Source organism: Anopheles darlingi, chromosome X (assembly GCF_943734745.1).
Source record: "Anopheles darlingi chromosome X, idAnoDarlMG_H_01, whole genome shotgun sequence".
Classification (NCBI taxonomy): Eukaryota; Metazoa; Arthropoda; class Insecta; order Diptera; family Culicidae; genus Anopheles; species Anopheles darlingi.
The window spans coordinates 5,606,612-5,624,129 of NC_064873.1; the positions used below are offsets into that span (position 1 = coordinate 5,606,612).

Consider the following 17,518-nt stretch of genomic DNA (forward strand, 5'->3'; position numbering starts at 1 on the left):
GTGAAAAGTTTGCACGTGCGATGCAACTTTTTACGCAGTGTGGAACCACTCTGAGGTCGACGAGACGAGGTGAGCCGCGCTATGTGTAGCCACTCGGTAAGCCAACAGTCAAACGAAGGTAAACAAATAAATAAACCGAGAAACATTGTTGTTGCTGTTGTGCACCGTTCACCGGAGATCGTAGAATCGTCCAAGGGATTTAAAAACCGTTTGGCGTCTTTTTTTTTTGTTGAAATCACGAAGATTCTTCATCGCCAAGCCCTATTCAAAGATTTCTGTTCATACTTTGTCCGTACCAGCTCCAGCTACCACAGTTAAACTCGGTAAGTTTGGGTAAATCTTCACCGAGAACCATCCAGGTAACTGTGTAACAAGAAGTAGGCTTTGTGTAGCTGGAGCTGGACTAAAAGGTGAGTGCCAATCAGTAAGAGCGGGCGGAGTGGCATTGGAGGCGTTTTATTAGCCTTTTTGTGTGTGTGTTGCTCCAGGAATCGGACGACCGGCAATGCCGAAACGGTGGGGTGCGCTGAAGAATGAAGATGCCGAACGCAAAAAGGAGGTGCAGAGCAATGGTATCCTGCTGCCGATCAGTAAGATGGTACAGTTTCAACAGATCAAGCTACCCTACACCATTACCAAGGCCAAGCGGTACGTACCAAAAAAGTACCAGATCACATGCCATGGTTGCCGATGGCTAATACCGATACCAATTCTGTCCCACCCCTTTGTCCGTAGCGTAGATTACCGCTAAAGAATTCGCTCGTCACGCAAACGGTGGAGGTGATGAAGCAAACCGAGATGATCCAGACGCTAATCGACACCTACTCGACCAAGTCGGGGTGTGGGTACATCCTGAACCCGTGCCAGCTGATGCCGACGGTACACTTTCCCGCCAGCAACGTGGCAGACTTGACGCGCAACGAGCGCGTGACGAGACCGTTCTGGTTCGTGCCGTACACGAGCACACCGTTCACGCGGGGTGAACCGAAAAACCACGTGCAGGTTTCGCGTGCCGTCGTGCTGCAGGCCCTACGGAAGGCCGCCTGCGGGCTGCTCTGTATGGTCGGGTTTTCCGAGATCAACGAGTCCGCGTTGACGATGTTCGTGGACGGGTTGGACCAGCATATGGCCCTGCTCGTGCACAGCCTGCGGAGCGTGATGGGGAGCTCGGCGGACGAGCGCAATCCATCGCCAAATGCGCTGATGCTGGAGCGGATGCACCTGTGGCTCGAGCGGACCAGCCTGTGCAACCTGCACAACTACGAAAAGCAGATCACATCCAAGAATCGCTACGAGGTGCGCGAGTTTCGCGATATCTCGGACGAGTACGAGCGGCTGCTGCAGGAGAATCAGCTGACCGTGCAGAGCATGCAGCAGAAGCTGGGCGAAATCAAGGAGGAAGAGTATTTGAATTTCATCGACTCCCAGTCCCACTCGTCGAACGGCACGATCATGGAAGGGACAACGCTGAGCATCGTTAACTTTATCAACGGTGAATCGGTGAATGGGTAAGGACGCCCCGTTTGGATCTCCCGAACGTAACCGTATCCGCATTCGCTGAACTCATCCGGCCGAAATATCTCTACCTTTTTTTTTTGGCGTCTTCCCATGTGTAGGTTTAAGGAAATCCTTGATGGAGAGTTGCTCGAGTCGAACAGCGCACAGGAACCGAAGGATAAAATGTACCAGCAGGTCTATCAAGGGCAAAACTTTGCACCGGTCAGCAGCATCCCGCATTGATTTCTGTACACTGCGTCTACGTATCATGCTCAATAGAATCGGCTCCGAACAACGATCATGCCGGATCCCGATTTACTAGGGAGGCGCTACATCCGTTAGGTTTAGGAAGACTGTATGCAGATCAATCCTTGCGAATCACGTGTGATGCACCACAAATGATTATGCAAATGAAAAATCGTTTATTATAGTTGGTAGGGTTAGGTAGGTCTTAAAATAGCTTAGGTCATGTATAAGGACGGATCAGAAGCTGTATGTTTGATTAGTTGCTTTCATATTTACTTTCTTGGCATTACATCTGGAAGGTGGAGGAGATTGTATGCTGACAATTACGTTCGATGCACCACAAATGATTATTTTTATGATTATGAGTTGTTTATTGTAATTGTTTAGGTTGATTTTTATAACCTTTTTGTCATATGTAAGGATGAAACGGAGAGCTGTATTTTCCGTAAGGTACTTTTAATATTTGCTTTCTCGGCATTACATCCGGAAGGTGGAGGAGGACTGTATGCTGCTTATTGCGTGTGATGAACCACAAATGATTATTTTGTAATGAATGTTGTATTTTTATAATACCTATGTGCTATATTTAAGGTATAAAACTATGGCGAAAACAGTAAATGATACAAATCTAGACGTTTGCTATTGGTTTCCAGAGTTTATTGTACGTAGCATGGAAATGCGCTGGACTATTTTATTTATAGCTAGCGGTGTCCTCGGGAACATTGATGAAAAAAGCCTTACATTAATACATTACATTTTATGTTATGCCCCGAATAAGTGATAGATGATTGATCGACGATCTCTCTCCTGTATTCCGTTTTATGTAAGCACGCTAGCTCGAAGAGTTGAAACAAATTCAAGTGCATATTGGATAGCTTGGCAACGAACAATGGAATGTCGAATTCGCTCAGACGTCGTCTTATAGAATGTGCGAGGCAGAAGGCAAACTGATAGAAAGGGAAGTACGATCCGTGAGCAATGAGTCAACGCGTCTCACTCTGGAGGGAGCCGGGAACGAGATAAGGTATCGCAAAATGCGTCGTTACGCGCATTTGTAACCGATGCGTACCTAGCTTCACTAGTCGCAAGGTTGTTAAGGTTTCGTTTCGCCTTGTTTTAAATTATGACTAAACAACCGAATTCATCAATGAAAGTAAAAAGGAAGATAAGTTTTGGTAACATGCTAAAGAGCTTATTATAGCCGGGGGCCGCACACCTACTGTACATGCGCCATCGCAACGAATAGCCCTGCCGAGGTGGATGGGGATGAGATTGTCACCTAGGAAACGTAAAGCGAGATTTGTCCCTGTCCTTTTTTTTACTGTCGATTGATGAGCGAGATGTGCTTAGATTGGACCATGTAGGCCGCCCTATCTGTGACTAGCCGTTTTCCCCTTAATCCCCCAAACTAGATCACCCATTATCCGGTTCGTGCTTTACGATAGTTGAGCATCTTCCATGGTGACAAGCTGAATTCGGTTTAACAGCTCTGCCTCCTTACCGATTTCAATCACAGCGTTGGTGACAGCCGCGTTCTGCTGCTGCCTGACACCGTGTTCGATGCTAGCAGCGCCAGTAGCTTCGTCATGCTGCCCCACCTCAGGGCTCTGCGGTTCCACTTTCCATTCGGTCACCTCCTGCTGTGGCGAAATCGATGGGCTTTGAGCCGGTACGGGCGTTGTAAGGGTGTTCCACCAGCTGGAAAAGGCCCCCTTGGCTGTCGTGATGGCTGTACCGACGACGCGGCTGGTGCTGGTAACAGCCTGATTCAGCTTGCGGCCCCCATCGCTGTTCTGCATCGTTCTGGAAATCGTATACCGAGAGTCGTAAGAATGTTAAAGATGGAAATGACCAGTAGAGCGTGGTCGCGTGGTTCACTTGTCGTACTTACTGTGCAATTTTGAGCTTCATATCTGCAACCGAGAGAGATCCTGCGAACGGGTGTCCACCGAGTAGCTCGTCAAATGCTGGTATATTCCCCTCGCCTGTGCGATTGAGCCAGTCTTTGTAGCAGTGCGTCGCTTTGAATGCAGTCATGAAATGTGCGTTAAAATTATCCTGTCGCGTGCCGCCTTCTGCAAAGATGTGTAGAGCAAAGAAAGGAAAGCGTTTTAGAATCATTCGCTGTACAATTCGTGCACAACAATCGCCAACCAAAGGGGGCGCGTACCAAGGGAGGTTTTCAGAAGTGCTACTGTATAACCGTACAGCTGATTCCGTATCCAGCACTCACTACCTTCGGCGTCCTCGCGGGGCGTTTGCGCGTTGCGCACGACATAGTCGATAAAGCGCAAGTCCTCGGTGGTAAGATGCAATTGCCGCTTGGTCTCGAGATCAAGCATCTCTATTATGCCACCCTCGACGTCGACTAGCACGTTTGCCAGCTGGCGTTTGTGCTGGAACAGCACATTGGATGTGCCTATCGTGTAACTGTGAACGGCCGGGTCTGTCAGTAGATCCAAATAGGGCAGCGAAAGGTACGGTAGGCAGAGGTGCCCATCGTCGAAGATGCGCAGCGGAGCTCCCCAAGAACCGGGTTCGATCGCATACAGGCTCTCGAAATTGGGCGCGATTGTGTACATGCTTGCATCGCGCACCAGCTCTGCCGACGAGCGACGCTTCTTTGGTCGGCTTTCTTCCTGGTCGCCCTCGGCGAACGACGATGAGGACGATCCGGACAGAGATGACCGGTCTTCGGAGTTGAAGAGGTTTTCGGGATCACTACCACCCATGACTGCGGTGGTCGGGTAGTCAGCCAACTCGCTTTTCGTCTGTGTTGATGTCGGCTCGCCAACGCCCGGCTGCTCTTGATGGTTTCCAGATACGGTTTCCTTAGGCACACTACAAGACGCTTCCTGGGCGTTATACTCTTGATGGGTGGGCGATAGTTGACCGGTCGGTAGTGCGGTGAATGGCGGCTGCTCTACTGTTGTTCTAATGGTGCGTAGATGGTATGGTAGAGGAGGAGAAAAAAAAAGCCCAAACTATTGATAGTCTGCTGCGCTCTGTCTAGCCAGGCACAGGCACTGAACGGTGACTTACTTGACGCAGGCTACCTGCTGAAAACCTTTGGCGATCAGCTCAGGGTGCAGCGAGACAAGGCTGAGTATCAGCGAGCACGTGGGCTGTACCGGTGAGCCAAAGTAAAGCACGCGTTTTTGCAGCAGCTGCAACTTGAACAATATTAGCATCTTGTGCTTCCACCTGGGATGGGAAAGGAGGTAGACCAGTGGAAAACGGTTAATCTACGCGCAGAGGAGGCAGTTTGTGGCAGCTTACTTGAGTAGCAAATCTCGCAGCGGCATACCGACGAAGAGTAGGCGGGACGGACCAATAGTGTCCTGTGGCTCGAGACAAGCATTCAGCTGCTCGTACGCTTTCTCCAGCAACTCGGTGGTGGCGAAATCGCCCTGCTCAAAGTAGGCGCGCGCGATCAGCGACAGCTTCACCTCGACGTAACCATAGATGGGAAGCGACAGTAGCGCGCACACCGACTTCTGTACGGTGCTGCGCGTCAGATCGGCGGTGCGGTTCTTTACGTCCTCGATCGCGATTTGGCGATAACAGGAAATGCCGTACACCGATTGCTGCGGCTCGGTCAGGCTGGGCAGGTTAAAGCAGACGGTATCGGAGTTAAAGTTGTGTGAACCGTCCGGCAGTGCGAGCGTCGGCAGATACTTCCAGCCGGATGGGCATTCGTTCTTGCCCTCGGTTCCCGGCACCAGCGGTGGGTAGGAAAACTCCACCTACAACAAATCGAGTAATCGAGGGTGACTCTGTTAGTGATAGGGATAGCGGCGAGTGCCGGTAATCCTTTTACCTGACAGCCTTTCTTGTGATGAAATCCAACTACCACAATGTTCAATACCGGTTTCTTGAGATCCATGGTGACACGACGAGTCCCCCGTGCCTCCGGTGTGAGAGATTGTTGATTGCTACAGTCCACTTTTCCGGCAGCTCACTCTCTATTCCGTTTCCGTTCGCCAACTACTCAATCTGTCGCAAAAAAGGGATTAAGCGAAATGATGAATCGTCGTCCAGTTAGTTTCGCTGGTTGTTATTGCTGCTGCTGCTGCTGTTTAGCAACAGCGCAGCAGAAATTCGCAAATAGCGACCTGCGTGCTTGCTGCCGGACACAACTGACAAACTCTTTTGTGCCGCCTACTCGGTTCTACACAGGCGAAAACGTGATTGCTGCAGCACAACCCAATGCATCGTATCACAGCTCTGCTGCTGCTGCTGCTGACCCTCCAGCTGATGATCAGTGAAGCGATAAATTTGCGAAAACAGAGGAGGCTGCGCTGCGCTCGATGATTCGCCTTTTGGATTGGCTATGACTGTTGCCAGTGCCATAAGATGCCGTTCCCGGAGGGTGCTTTGTTGTGACTGCATGCTGCTGTTGTGCTTCTTTTATGCCAAAGCATTTCAACGATTTTTTCCCCATCGCTGTGTAGCAGCGACCAGAATAGCAATCGTTGGATATTAGCATGTTTCTCGGAGGAAATATTTTGTAACGAATTGCAAAGAGAGTGGCGCTTATAATCGTTGCACATATGAACCGTGAAAGACCGTTCCAGAAGGGATTGTACATGGCACAGCTTGCCATCCTACCCTTGCCTACAGGCTGTCAGTGTCAATTTTCTCACCTTCTTTTTGTTGTTGGTCCTCATCGCTGCTTTTCTTTCAAGTCATTTTGAGTGGGAGGTAGCGTACGGCCGTGAGCGGAGCGGGCGGGATATCGGCCATCGGCATCAGCAACAACAACAACAACATCGGTAACGGCACAAAGCGGACGGGACAACAGTAGATAAGATAAGCGTGTGGTACCAACAATCGCGGGTAATCCATCACCGGTGAAGTGGGAGGTGAGTCCCCCGTCTCCCAAGTCTAAGTGGGCACTTGGCGGATGCTATTGGTGGGCGCTATCTGGTTGGGATCGTGCGTACATCCATCCGTACCGTTCAGTCGTAGCTAGGGGCACTGTGCGAACCAACGACACGACCGTTTTCTACCGTCCGTCCGCTTCAATTCCCATTCCTCGTACCTTTCATTCCAGCATTCCAACGCACCGGCCATGAAGCCAACCGGCGAGGTGTTGACCGCGCTGCGGCAGCTGATGGCGAACTTGCCGAATAACCTGGGCGCGATCGGTGCTTACATCATCCCGTCGACGGACGCGCACCAGAGCGAGTATCTGGCGGCGAGGGACGAGCGGCGTGCCTTCGTATCCGGCTTCGACGGAAGCGCCGGTACGGCGGTCGTGACCGAGAGCGAGGCATTGCTGTGGACGGACGGGCGCTACTACCAGCAGGCGGCCAAGCAGCTGGACAGCAACTGGACGCTGATGAAGGAGGGCCTGCCGAGCACGCCCTCGATTGATGCGTGGTTGGCCAAGATCCTGCAGCCGGGATCGCGCGTTGGCGTCGATGCCAACCTCATCACCACTGCCGCCTGGAACCCGCTCCAAACCTCCCTGAAAACGGCCGGCTGCAGCCTACTGGCCGTCGAGCCGAACTTGATTGATCTGTTGTGGCAAGAGCAACCGGCCATACCTCACAATCCGTTGCTGGCGCTCAGCACTAGCTTCGCCGGGTGCACGGTGGCGGAGAAACTGATCAGCGTGCGCTCGAAGTTGGCGGAGAAGCGAGCCTCGGTGCTGGTGGTGAGTGCGCTCGATGAGATCGCCTGGTTGCTGAACTTGCGCGGCACCGACATCGATTACAATCCCGTCTTCTTTGCGTACGTGATCGTCACGCCGGAGCAACTGCATTTGTTCATCGACCCGGTCCAGATCGTACCGCCCGTGCTGGAGCACTTCGGTGCGAACGGTGTCGAGGTGCAGGTACACGCATACGACGAGGTGCACACTTTGTTGAAACAGCTTGCCGAGGCGAGCTCGCAGCTCGTGTGGATCAGCTCTGGCTCGAGCTACGCCCTTACTGCGCTGATACCGGAGGAAAAGCGCTTTCACGACATCACGCCCATCCAGCTGATGAAAGCGGTCAAGAACGAGACGGAGGCGCAGGGCATGCGCGACTGCCACCGGCGGGACGGGGTCGCCCTGTGTCAGTACTTTGCCTGGCTCGAACGGACGCTCGCGGCCGGCGGTACGGTCGATGAGATTAGCGGTGCAACCCAGCTCGAGCATTTCCGATCCGTGCAGCAACACTACCAGGGCCTCAGCTTCACCACGATCAGCGCATCCGGACCGAATGGTTCGATCATCCATTACCATCCGCTACCCGAAACTAACCGGCCGATCACCGATCGCGAGCTGTACCTGTGCGATTCCGGTGCCCAGTACCTGTATGTATGGCCCACATCGGGGCAGTCCTCCGGCTCTCCACCACCACCCTCATTACTTACCGTCATTACATCATTCCCTCTCTCTCTCTTTGTGTAGCGACGGCACGACGGATGTAACGCGCACGATGCACTTTGGTACACCGACGGCCGAGGAGATTCGGGCGTTCACTTATGTGCTCAAGGGTCAGATCGCGCTCGGGACTGCTATCTTTCCGCGAAAGGTCAAGGGCCAGTTCCTCGACACGATCGCGCGCAAAGCCTTGTGGGATATCGGGCTCGACTATGGGCATGGTACCGGGCACGGCATAGGTCACTTTCTCAACGTACATGAGGGACCGATGGGCATCGGTATCCGGCTGATGCCGAACGATCCCGGGCTCGAAGAAAACATGTTCCTGTCGAACGGTAAGTGCGAGCGTTGGCCTCAGTTGCGTTAGATTCAAGTAATCCGTGCTCGTCTCTCTCTCTCCCTCTCTACTGCGTTTCTGGTTGTTCAGAACCGGGTTACTATAAAGATGGTCAGTTCGGCATTCGGATCGAGGACATCGTTCAGGTGATAACGGCGAACGTTGGAACCAACTTCGATGGGCGCGGGGCACTAGCCTTCAGTACCATCACCATGTGCCCGATCCAGACTCGCCTGATCGACGTCACCCTGCTGACACCGGCTGAACGCCAGCACATCAACAGCTACCACGAGCGGGTCCGCGATCAGCTGCTACCGTTGTTGCGTGAGGCGAACGATGCGGAGACGATCGCGTGGTTGCAGCGCGAAACAGAGCCGATCTAAAGGGCATAAAAACCTACCGTTACGGGCACCTCTTATCGGGGGGTAGGAGATTGTTGGGGGGTTTTGTCCGGTCGTCAACACATCGGCGCTTCTATGTTTCTTTCCTTCTTTAATTTTGAGTACCATACTCGATGCGCTTGCCGGTCTGTGTTTACTGCTGATGGTTTGATGAGCGAAACGCAACCGGGCCGAACGGGCCGCTACCAGCGCAAATAAATGGCCTTAATACTCTAGACATGGCGTACATCATTTAGCGAATGAGGCGCTTTTCTTCCTTTGCAGTCCAGTCGCCATCACCACCTCCTTACAGCATACCTTGAGATGTTGGAGGGTCCTGTTCGATTTGCTCTTGGACATCAACAGAGTATACCCTTCTCTCTTCCAAATAACAGACCCAGACACAGGAACACACGCATACACACTAAAGATCAACTTATTGGCTGTTGTTGGTTGTTGCAGTATCGATTTATTCTCGACTTTTGTCTCGATCGTCCTCGCGTAGATTTCCTGCTACCCACTCACTCCTTCTTCTCTTTCTATCTCTCTCTCTCTCTCTCTCTCTCTCTCTCTCTGTATCTCTTTCTATCTCGATTTTTAATAATATAAAGCTGCCCCATGTGTGCACTGAAGCAAAAAACGAAAAAAAAACAAAGCTCTGCGCTCTAGGGTAAATGCGAACATCCTTTGCGCCGCGCCTAGTACGTTCGAAGAAGCATTTTAGCTTATGTAAGGGGAGAAGGGGCGGGATGGGTGGTATCGGGTGCTCGGGGATGGGCTGGGATGCTGGGAGTGTTGGTGGTGATGATGGTATGTATGTGTATGTGTGTGTGTGTGTGTGTTTGTATAGGTAAGTGTGTGCCGTTTTCTGCACTTTGTCGTGTAGTTCAGGGTATCCCGTTTGTTTAGTTTTTCTTTTGTTTTTGCTGAAGCGCATTTCCTTCGCGCATAGAAACTAGGCCAAGGAGAAAAGGCTCACCAGTCCTCCCCACCATTTGGAGGCGTTTATGGTACATCGAAAAACAAAAGCACGCCGCTGCGCTTGCGCCTTTATTCATTCTACCGACATCTTGTGGTGATGATCGTTAAGATTAATCATTATAGTAGTAGTAGACATATGTATGACAATCAATGCTTGCTGCTGCCGCGTGTCAACTATTGTCTGTCAACTGCTGCCTGCTAGCTTGCCTTAAGATCCTAGTCCTTCTTTTCTTTCCTTTACTCGCATTCTCTCTTTGCTCTCTCTCTCTCTCTCTCTCTCTCTCTTTCTCTCTTTTTTTCTCTCTCTCTTTTGCTGCACAAATGTTTGAAAATAAATACGTGTCCTTATCGTGCTATAGGGTTTGCCCCGTCCATACGGGGTAGTAGTTAGTAAAGATTAGAAAAAAATAAATTCAAACCTATACGCCTAAGATGTACGCTAGCTGATACATTACATGGTTTTATGTTTGTCTGTGAATGTGTATGTATATGCATACATCTCTAAACATACAGAAAGATGTATTCATAATCATACGCACAGTATCGTGCATGGTGCATATATGCATATATATATATGCGCATCGTGTTCTACTGCACAACACCGATAAAAAAAGGTATGCAAGTATGCAGTTCATTAACAGTAAGTATAAATATTGTTTTCTCTCTAATACATTCTGTCGCACCGCGCACTCACTCAGCCAACCTAACCGAGCACCCCACCACCTCCTACCATTCACCTTCTTCTGCGTTTTGCAGTGCCCCTCTCTCCTCCCCCCCTGAGCTGATCTGACTAACTGATCGTCGCGGGCCACTAAAGTTGTTGGCCATCAAAAAACGGTCCTCCTCCGGCGGCCCAAGACCAAACGTACATATCCACAAACACGCCTACTCTATACGGGGAAAGAGCAATGGTAACGCGATGGCCAAAACGGAAGGAGGTTTTCGGGCAGGGATTGCATCAACATACAACACACGGGACCCTCTAACAGGTTGACTGGGTTTGAGAGCAGCCTGGAGCAACGCCACAAGCGAATAATACAAAGACCTGCCACTCCTGGCTGGTGCTGGAGGGCGTATGCTCTCGGATGCTACTTTAGAAGGAGGGCGATAGCTTAATGGGGGGAGGGGGGGGGGGGGGCTGGAGTGGGAGGATTATGCCGTTGTGCTTTGCTGCGCTGCTCTGGTCAATCCGCTCTCTCTAAGCCAAGCAAGCGAACGGTCCTGTAACTGGTAGCGAGAAGAGGAAGTGTGGATGTGCTATGAGGAGGAGGGAGGGGGGGGGGAGTGCAGTACGCGGAGCACTTTCTGGTATTTCCTTCCTGACTTTCTTTTTGTAGTAGTAGTAGTAGTAATAGTAGTAGTAGTAGTTGTTGTTGTAGTTGTTAATCCTTGTTTGCAATGTTCAAAATATAACTCGCTGCTGCTTGGCATGGAAGGCAAATGGAGCCAAAGAGGTGTGGTGCTTGCTAATACGAATTAAAGAAGAGACTGCTCCCCGCAGAAAAGGGAGCGATACAAATATGAGGGAAGGGGGGGAAGGGGTTGAGGGTGAAGGGGCAGAAGAGACAGCGGTTTCTAGGGAAGAAGGAAGGACCGTAGGTCAGTAGGGCTAGGCAAAACAGGAAGGAAATGGAACCAGGTGGCAGCTTTTTTGATCTGATTGAAAGATGCGATGGCTGCTGCAAGGGAAGGAAGGGATGGGAAGGAAAGGTGGAGAGGGAAGCGGGGTTAGAGGAAAGAATGGGATAGGGGGCTCAACTAAAGCCATATGGCACAAGGGTGTCCACACACATACACACATACAGACGCACATACACACACACACAGGCACACACGCACGTACGCCTGTAGTCGTCGGTGTTGCCGTGGCGTCGTGGTGTCGTCGTCACGCGTCTCGTCGTCACAATTACGTCAAGTTCAACTCTTGACATTCGCTTGCTGCTCCTTGGTCTGCTGCCGCTTTCGGTGATGGCGAGTTGGCCGACATGGGCAGCACTCATCCACCTGCTGCTGCTGCTGCTGTTGCTGCTGTTGCTGCTGCTGCTGCAAACCGGAACGCTTGGTACTTTGGGGTCGTGGGCACGGTGGTCGAGTGCCGCATCGCTTCCGGTTACAGTTCAGTTGGCCATCCTGGTGGTGGTGGTACGAGAACATTAGAAGTGGTCGTTAGTGACTGTTGTGAAAAGCTGAAGGAAAAGGGCAGCTAGCTCTGGAAACATTGGAAACGTACCTTGCAGCGGCACTTGATGCACTTCTCCTCGCCGTGCGTCGCCAGTATCGGATGGTACTCCTGGCCGTTCTCGTAGATCTGGTCCTCGTAGCGGCAGCCACCGTCTGCCAGGATGGTCTGCGGCGACCGGAGCGTCCCGATCGACGAGCCCGCCTCATCATGCAGCTCGTCCTTGCTTGCCGGTACCTTGCTACCGCTCGGACCTGGACTCTTCTTTTTCGACTCCTTCACCTGAAAGAAACGGGGAGGTTAATATTTGCTATCTGTGATATGTGATATGTGTCACTTTGGCCTTTGGCCCGGTGGAGTGGAGATCTTTACCTGTGGGCACACCTTGCAGCAAGCCTGCTTGTCCGGCCGGTACGCGACCTTATCGCTGCAGGCCAGCGGAGGGCAGGTGGCGCGCGCGCAGTTCACCTGCAGTGACTTGGGATCGCAGGAACAGACGGTACAGACCTCGAACCCGCTCGGGTGCAGATACGGATGCCAGTTGGAACCGGCCATGTGGAACTCATCGCCGAGCATGCAGCCACGCGGTTGTGACAGCAACTGCTCGCCACTGCTACTGCTACTGCTGCTGCTGCTGCTGCTGATGCTACCGTTGCCGATGCCACTCGCTAATACGTCGGTTTGATCCGGAGCGAAGTTCGTCGATGATCGGGTAACTGAAAGGCATAGAAAAAAGGGGTTAGGCTCGCTGCTCTGCTCTCTCTCTCTCTGTACTCCGAATCCCCAATGCTAGGTACTTACCGTTGCAGGAAGGACAGCAGTCGCCGCGCCGCTGAATAATGTCCTCGTTGCGGCAGCGCAGCGGTGGACAGCGGATCGGATCGCACTTGATGCGGCGCGCATCGCACGAGCACATGGTGCAGCTCTCGATGGTGCTGCGCCACGTCTCGCCATCGTCGTAGAACCGGTTCGCGTGGTAGCACTTGTTGTGGTCGACCGCCACCGTACCGGTCGGTAGATCGTTGGCCAGGAACGGATAGTTGTGCTGCTGGACCTCGTTATCGTGCGCGAGAATGGAGGGTCCGGCACCAGCCGACGCACCGCCACCAAAGCCCCCGACGCCACCCTGGACGGTGCAGTGGTGCGGGACGCGCGTCACCGAGCGCACCTTGGAGCGGAGCAGCGGTTCGGTCGAGGCGTTCGAGCGCACCTCCAGATAGATGACGCTCGTCTCGAGCTTGGCCAGATCGCGGGCCGGCAGCTCGAGCGCGAACCCCTCGAGCTGGTTACTGGCGAACTCCTCCAGCAGCCGGCGGCTGACCGGTGCGTTCGGTGCCTCCAGTGGCAGCTCCTCGAGGTACAGCTGCAGCGGGTGCAGTGCCGATGGGATGCCGGCGAGCGACAGATCGTAGTGCAGGTTGCACTCGTTATCGACCGCCATCCAGGCGAGCCCGAGCGCATGGCCACCGTGGGCGGCCGGTTCACCGTTGGCGGTGGCCGGCCGCTGCAGCAGCACCGGTGCCCCCGAATCGCGCGCATCTGCCACGTGCCGGGTGACGAATTTGCCGTGCAGCAGTGTGAGATTCTGTTCGTTGGCCACGCTCACCGTCATCTCGCCGGCGTACAGTGGTTCCAGCAGGCGTGGTCCCATCCGCTCGATCATACCACCGACCGTCAGCTCGGTCGTACCGGCCCCACCGTGGTGGCCCCGGTGTACGGTTAGCGTTTCGATTTCCGGCTTCCGCTTGGCACTATCGTCGAGCAGCGTAATGATCGGACCGTTACTGGAACCGGTGCCAGCACCAACGGCCAGCTGGTGTGTCTGCACGTGGTACACGAGGGCACCGTCCCGGTTCAGGTACATCCAGGCAAGCCCGGTCGCATCGGTGCGCAGCTCGGCACCGTGCGGTGTGAGCAGCGTCTGGAAGATTTCGCAGGCAACACGCGACCGCACCGGTCCGTGCAGCCGCAGGGCATCCGGGTTGCGGCGTGACTCGACCGTCAGGGCTAGCTTGCCACGCGTCAGCAGCCGCAGATCGCTCACCGTCACCGGCGAGGACAGCTCGATCACGTTCAGCTCGTGCGACGGTTTCCGGACACGCTGCACATCCTCCAGGATCACCTGGCGCCGATCGGTCGTCTCGAGGCGCACCACCAGCGGCACATCGCTCACCTCGTCCGGTGCAAACAGCCCGTTCAGCACGATCGTCAAGTGAATCGAGGAGGTCGCACCGCTGCTCGTCGACACGATTGCCGTCCCGCCCGCACCGCCCATCGACGACGATGACGATGATGATGATTGGCCGATTTCCGTACCCGGCAAAACGGCCGGTTCCAGCAGCGCACTAAACAGCTCGTGTGCCAGGGCCGGATACTTGGCAACCGGCCCTGCTATGGCCAGCTCGGTGACCGGTTGGGAACGGTTGCCGGCACCGGTACCGGTGCCGCCCCACAGCAACACCACGCTCACGAGCTCGTCGCGCAGCAGCCGACGGTACTCTCGGGGTACCCGGCGCCACACACCGCACACCTTGCCCGTCGTGTTCTGGTAGACGCTGAATCGGCCCGCATCGGCAGCGATCGCCAGCGTGTGCTCCTCGAGAATGTTACCGTTCGCGTGCACGAACTGGATGGCCCGGGGCCGCCCGGCACGCTCCGACACGTAGAAGCTGTAGTAGAGGTTCTTCTTGTGGAACGAGAAGCGACCGGTCGCGATCACGTTCTGCGGGTTGGCCGTGGCGTACTGTGCGTCATCGTCACCGCGCCGTAACAGCATCGCCGTCGTTCGTCCGGTCAGCAGTGCGGCGAAATCTGTAAACGGTGAGAGCGAGAGAGAACAATCGTTAACATAATCATCATCATCATCAACATCATCATGACGGTTCGGGTTGCGATACTTACGCTTGCTGCGTTCCTCCTCTTCCGGCATTGTCGCCTGAGGAAGATGATCCTGCGGTACATCCGGACCTGGTTTTTTTGTGTGTGGGAACAAAAATGAGAGAAAAAGAGAACAAAAAGAAAGAAAGGGTTAGAATTAGGGGCTCGAAGAATACCGCCTACCGCCCCCTGGTGCTGGCAATTTGCGTGAAATTCACTGTTCGCATCACACACCACACACGCACACGCAGACCCATAAACGCAGAGATTGGAGTGATATTCGCTGTGTGTTGTTTTCGCTGGTGTCAACGACACCAACGGGGGGGAGGGGGCGCGCGATGCGCCCTTATCGATCGATGATCATTAGCTCCCGCCCAGGTCACTCACACACACCGCACCACACGGGGCCGAGTATGAGATTCGAGTAGCCCGCCGTAGGACTGGACTGGATTTGCCACCCCCTTCCCCCCATCCCTTCCCATCTCCCTTTGTAGAGGGTCACACACTAGCCACTAGCCTAAGCCCTTTATGCTGTTCGCGAATCAGAGTGTGTGTGTGTCCGTGTGCTGCGGAGAGCGAGATAGCACGTGTGGTGTCTGGTGGGGGGAGGGTGCAAAAAAGGGGGTGGAAGGTTTGCATTAAGGGCAGCCCGCCCTACTACAACCCCCTCGCGCGCGCCTTGCCGGGGCCTTTACTCGGATGTTTTGGAAGTCAAAAGAGGGGGAAGGGGGTGGGGGCGGTAACAACACCCTCTTTCACTCCCTCCTCTCACTCTCTCTCTCTCTCTCCCTCTCTCTCGCTTCCTCCCTTTCCCCCTCCCGAGGTCTGGAGCCAGCGCAGCGTTCGAGGGTTTTCTGTCATTTTATCTGCTTATCTGCGCGCGAAGCGAAGAGTCAAGAGTAGGAGAGAGCGAGAGAGAGAGAGCTCACACCTACAGTCGCCGCGTCGCGTCGCGTCACGCGATGGTGTGTTGTGTGACACCGGCTACCGGCGCCTCAGACCGGAGCTCACTGTCCACCAGCCACCGGCCACCAGCCAGCACCACCTTGCCATCCCCCACCAGCCTGGTTGGTGGGGGGGTTGACTCCTGGTTTAGCAAAACAAACAAACGGCGAGCGATACACGGTTATACAACGCCAACAACGAACGTTGGAGCCGGTGGCGACGGCGAAGGTGGCGCCAGCGGCAGCGCCAGCGCCGTCGGACCGGCCACTTATTTTATTGCCCCTCCATTCAGCTCCATTGTTACTTCCTTGAACACCGATCGTTCCCCGGGGCTGGGGTTAGCGGCAGAACAAGGGGGGGTGTCCCCGCTGATAGAGTGCGAGACACACACACACACACACTCACATGTTCACTCAGAGGCGTGCGCGTAAACGCACCCAGCGCGCCATGTGCCAAAATGATAAGCAGCGCGCCGCGTTGTACGCGCCCCGGGCCGCTGGTCAACCGTCAACAACCGTCAACAATCAGCGAGAACGCAGCGGCAACAACAACCAACCAGCCAGCCAGCCATCATCAACCCTCACCACTACCGCGCACCACCCGCCGTCTTTCAATTTGCTGCAGCGAGACGACGCGGGCGCCAAGAACCGCAAGGCATCTATAATAGGGGAGGGGGGAGGGGGGGGGGGGGCAGGCAGCGCCGAGAGCCGCGCGATTATGGAAGGGGGTGACGGCAGTGGTGGTGACGATGGCGGCACAACAACAAATCGGTCGAGGTCACGACGACGACGACGACGGCGACGGTGGCTCCAACTGGCGCCACCGCGGAATCGCGGCGCGAGCGCCCGCCCGCCTCTCATATACACACTCTCTCTCTCTCTCTCTCTCTCGCCTGAACGATCTTCGCCATCCTGCACCCCCTCCCCACAGGCCCTACGGTGCGGGCTGATTACATAAGAAGTGGTTCGCCAAAAAGGCGGAAGAGCTTGGCAGACGCGTGTTATCACCCTTCACCCACCCGGTCCTAGGGGCACCAAGGGAGGGGGGGGGGAGGCATGCAGGTAGTAGAGTGCGTGTGGGCGTCCCCGTAACCGAGGTCCAGGCCGAGACTCTCTCTCTCTCTCTCGCTCTCTCAGCGATCAGCGATCGCGTTGATCCTGCGCGCTTAACAGGGCCGAGGGCAGGGGGAGGGGGGCTCTCTTACTCTAGGTGTCTTTCTTCTGCTCTCTCTCTCTCTCGCGCTTGTGCGCTGTGTGAGATATGTGTGACGCGGAGCAACCGTCTCGCGCCTCGCGCCACTGTCTGCGCTCCGAAGTGGCGCCTCCGAAAACACCTTGCACCGTCGCTTCAACGACGGCGCCTTCAACGACGACGACGACCGGTGATGATAACGTTGCCGATTCTCCCGCGCACACACACGCGCGCGCGAGAGCGAGAAACAGAGAGAAAAGGGAGGAAAAAAAAGGGGGAAAGAGCGATTCGCAGGTTGGCGGCGTGTAATGAAGAGCCATTCGCGTAAGGTGGCCTTCCGCAGGCTTCCGAAAACACACCGCAGCAGCAGCAGCCACCCCCACCACCCCGGGATCCCACTAAAGCACTCTTTAAGGGTGTGCGACCAACGAGAGTGCACAAAAAAGAGAGAAAGATGAAGAGAGAAACGACGATAAGACAGAAGCGTAAGCGAACTGACGGTCGGTGGA

General features: G+C 54.4%; 4 protein-coding genes across 9 annotated transcripts in view; 2 read left to right on the forward strand and 2 right to left on the reverse strand.

Moving 5' to 3' along the window:
- The first annotated feature begins 267 nt into the window (after positions 1 to 267).
- LOC125955151 (uncharacterized) lies at positions 268 to 2,385 on the forward strand. The gene is made up of 5 exons (XM_049686102.1): positions 268 to 323; positions 382 to 410; positions 489 to 648; positions 741 to 1,508; positions 1,617 to 2,385. The coding sequence occupies exons 3-5, from the start codon at positions 506 to 508 to the stop codon at positions 1,738 to 1,740; spliced, it is 1,035 nt and encodes a 344-aa protein (XP_049542059.1). The 5' UTR covers positions 268 to 323; positions 382 to 410; positions 489 to 505; the 3' UTR covers positions 1,741 to 2,385.
- Positions 2,386 to 6,057, reverse strand: LOC125954980 (late secretory pathway protein AVL9 homolog). The gene is made up of 7 exons (XM_049685748.1): positions 5,859 to 6,057; positions 5,564 to 5,739; positions 5,023 to 5,489; positions 4,786 to 4,947; positions 3,914 to 4,677; positions 3,635 to 3,818; positions 2,386 to 3,546 (listed from the first exon to the last, which is right to left on the reverse strand). Exons 2-7 carry the CDS (start codon positions 5,627 to 5,629, stop codon positions 3,180 to 3,182), a joined length of 2,010 nt encoding a protein of 669 aa, XP_049541705.1. The 5' UTR covers positions 5,630 to 5,739; positions 5,859 to 6,057; the 3' UTR covers positions 2,386 to 3,179.
- Positions 6,058 to 6,431: 374 nt separating this feature from the next.
- Positions 6,432 to 9,072, forward strand: LOC125954983 (xaa-Pro aminopeptidase ApepP). The gene is made up of 4 exons (XM_049685761.1): positions 6,432 to 6,608; positions 6,800 to 8,049; positions 8,147 to 8,454; positions 8,547 to 9,072. The coding sequence occupies exons 2-4, from the start codon at positions 6,818 to 6,820 to the stop codon at positions 8,837 to 8,839; spliced, it is 1,833 nt and encodes a 610-aa protein (XP_049541718.1). The 5' UTR covers positions 6,432 to 6,608; positions 6,800 to 6,817; the 3' UTR covers positions 8,840 to 9,072.
- An 83-nt stretch (positions 9,073 to 9,155) lies between these two features.
- LOC125954910 (dorsal-ventral patterning protein Sog) overlaps positions 9,156 to 17,518 on the reverse strand; it is a 29,788-nt gene continuing 21,425 nt past the window's right edge. For all 6 annotated transcript variants that reach the window (XM_049685586.1, XM_049685603.1, XM_049685595.1 and 3 more), the window contains 5 exons: positions 14,898 to 14,963; positions 12,798 to 14,807; positions 12,369 to 12,712; positions 12,048 to 12,278; positions 9,156 to 11,947 (listed from right to left, as the gene is read on the reverse strand). In XM_049685586.1, coding sequence (XP_049541543.1) covers positions 11,735 to 11,947; positions 12,048 to 12,278; positions 12,369 to 12,712; positions 12,798 to 14,807; positions 14,898 to 14,963 — 2,864 coding nt within the window. In that variant the 3' untranslated portion in view covers positions 9,156 to 11,734. The remainder of the gene's footprint in view (positions 11,948 to 12,047; positions 12,279 to 12,368; positions 12,713 to 12,797; positions 14,808 to 14,897; positions 14,964 to 17,518) is intronic.

Excerpts from the sequence above, each read along its gene's own strand:
- LOC125955151 (XM_049686102.1), top strand. The coding sequence starts at position 506 with ATGCCGAAACGGTGGGGTGCGCTGAAGAATGAAGATGCCGAACGCAAA. Across the intron at positions 649-740 it reads ACCATTACCAAGGCCAAGCG|ATTACCGCTAAAGAATTCGC; the intron begins GTACGTACCAAA and ends TCCGTAGCGTAG. Across the intron at positions 1,509-1,616 it reads AACGGTGAATCGGTGAATGG|GTTTAAGGAAATCCTTGATG; the intron begins GTAAGGACGCCC and ends TCCCATGTGTAG.
- LOC125954980 (XM_049685748.1), bottom strand. The coding sequence starts at position 5,629 with ATGGATCTCAAGAAACCGGTATTGAACATTGTGGTAGTTGGATTTCAT. Across the intron at positions 4,948-5,022 it reads CTGCGAGATTTGCTACTCAA|GTGGAAGCACAAGATGCTAA; the intron begins GTAAGCTGCCAC and ends TTCCCATCCCAG. Across the intron at positions 3,547-3,634 it reads ATGAAGCTCAAAATTGCACA|AACGATGCAGAACAGCGATG; the intron begins GTAAGTACGACA and ends TACGATTTCCAG.
- LOC125954983 (XM_049685761.1), top strand. The coding sequence starts at position 6,818 with ATGAAGCCAACCGGCGAGGTGTTGACCGCGCTGCGGCAGCTGATGGCG. Across the intron at positions 8,050-8,146 it reads GATTCCGGTGCCCAGTACCT|CGACGGCACGACGGATGTAA; the intron begins GTATGTATGGCC and ends CTCTTTGTGTAG. Across the intron at positions 8,455-8,546 it reads AAACATGTTCCTGTCGAACG|AACCGGGTTACTATAAAGAT; the intron begins GTAAGTGCGAGC and ends CTGGTTGTTCAG.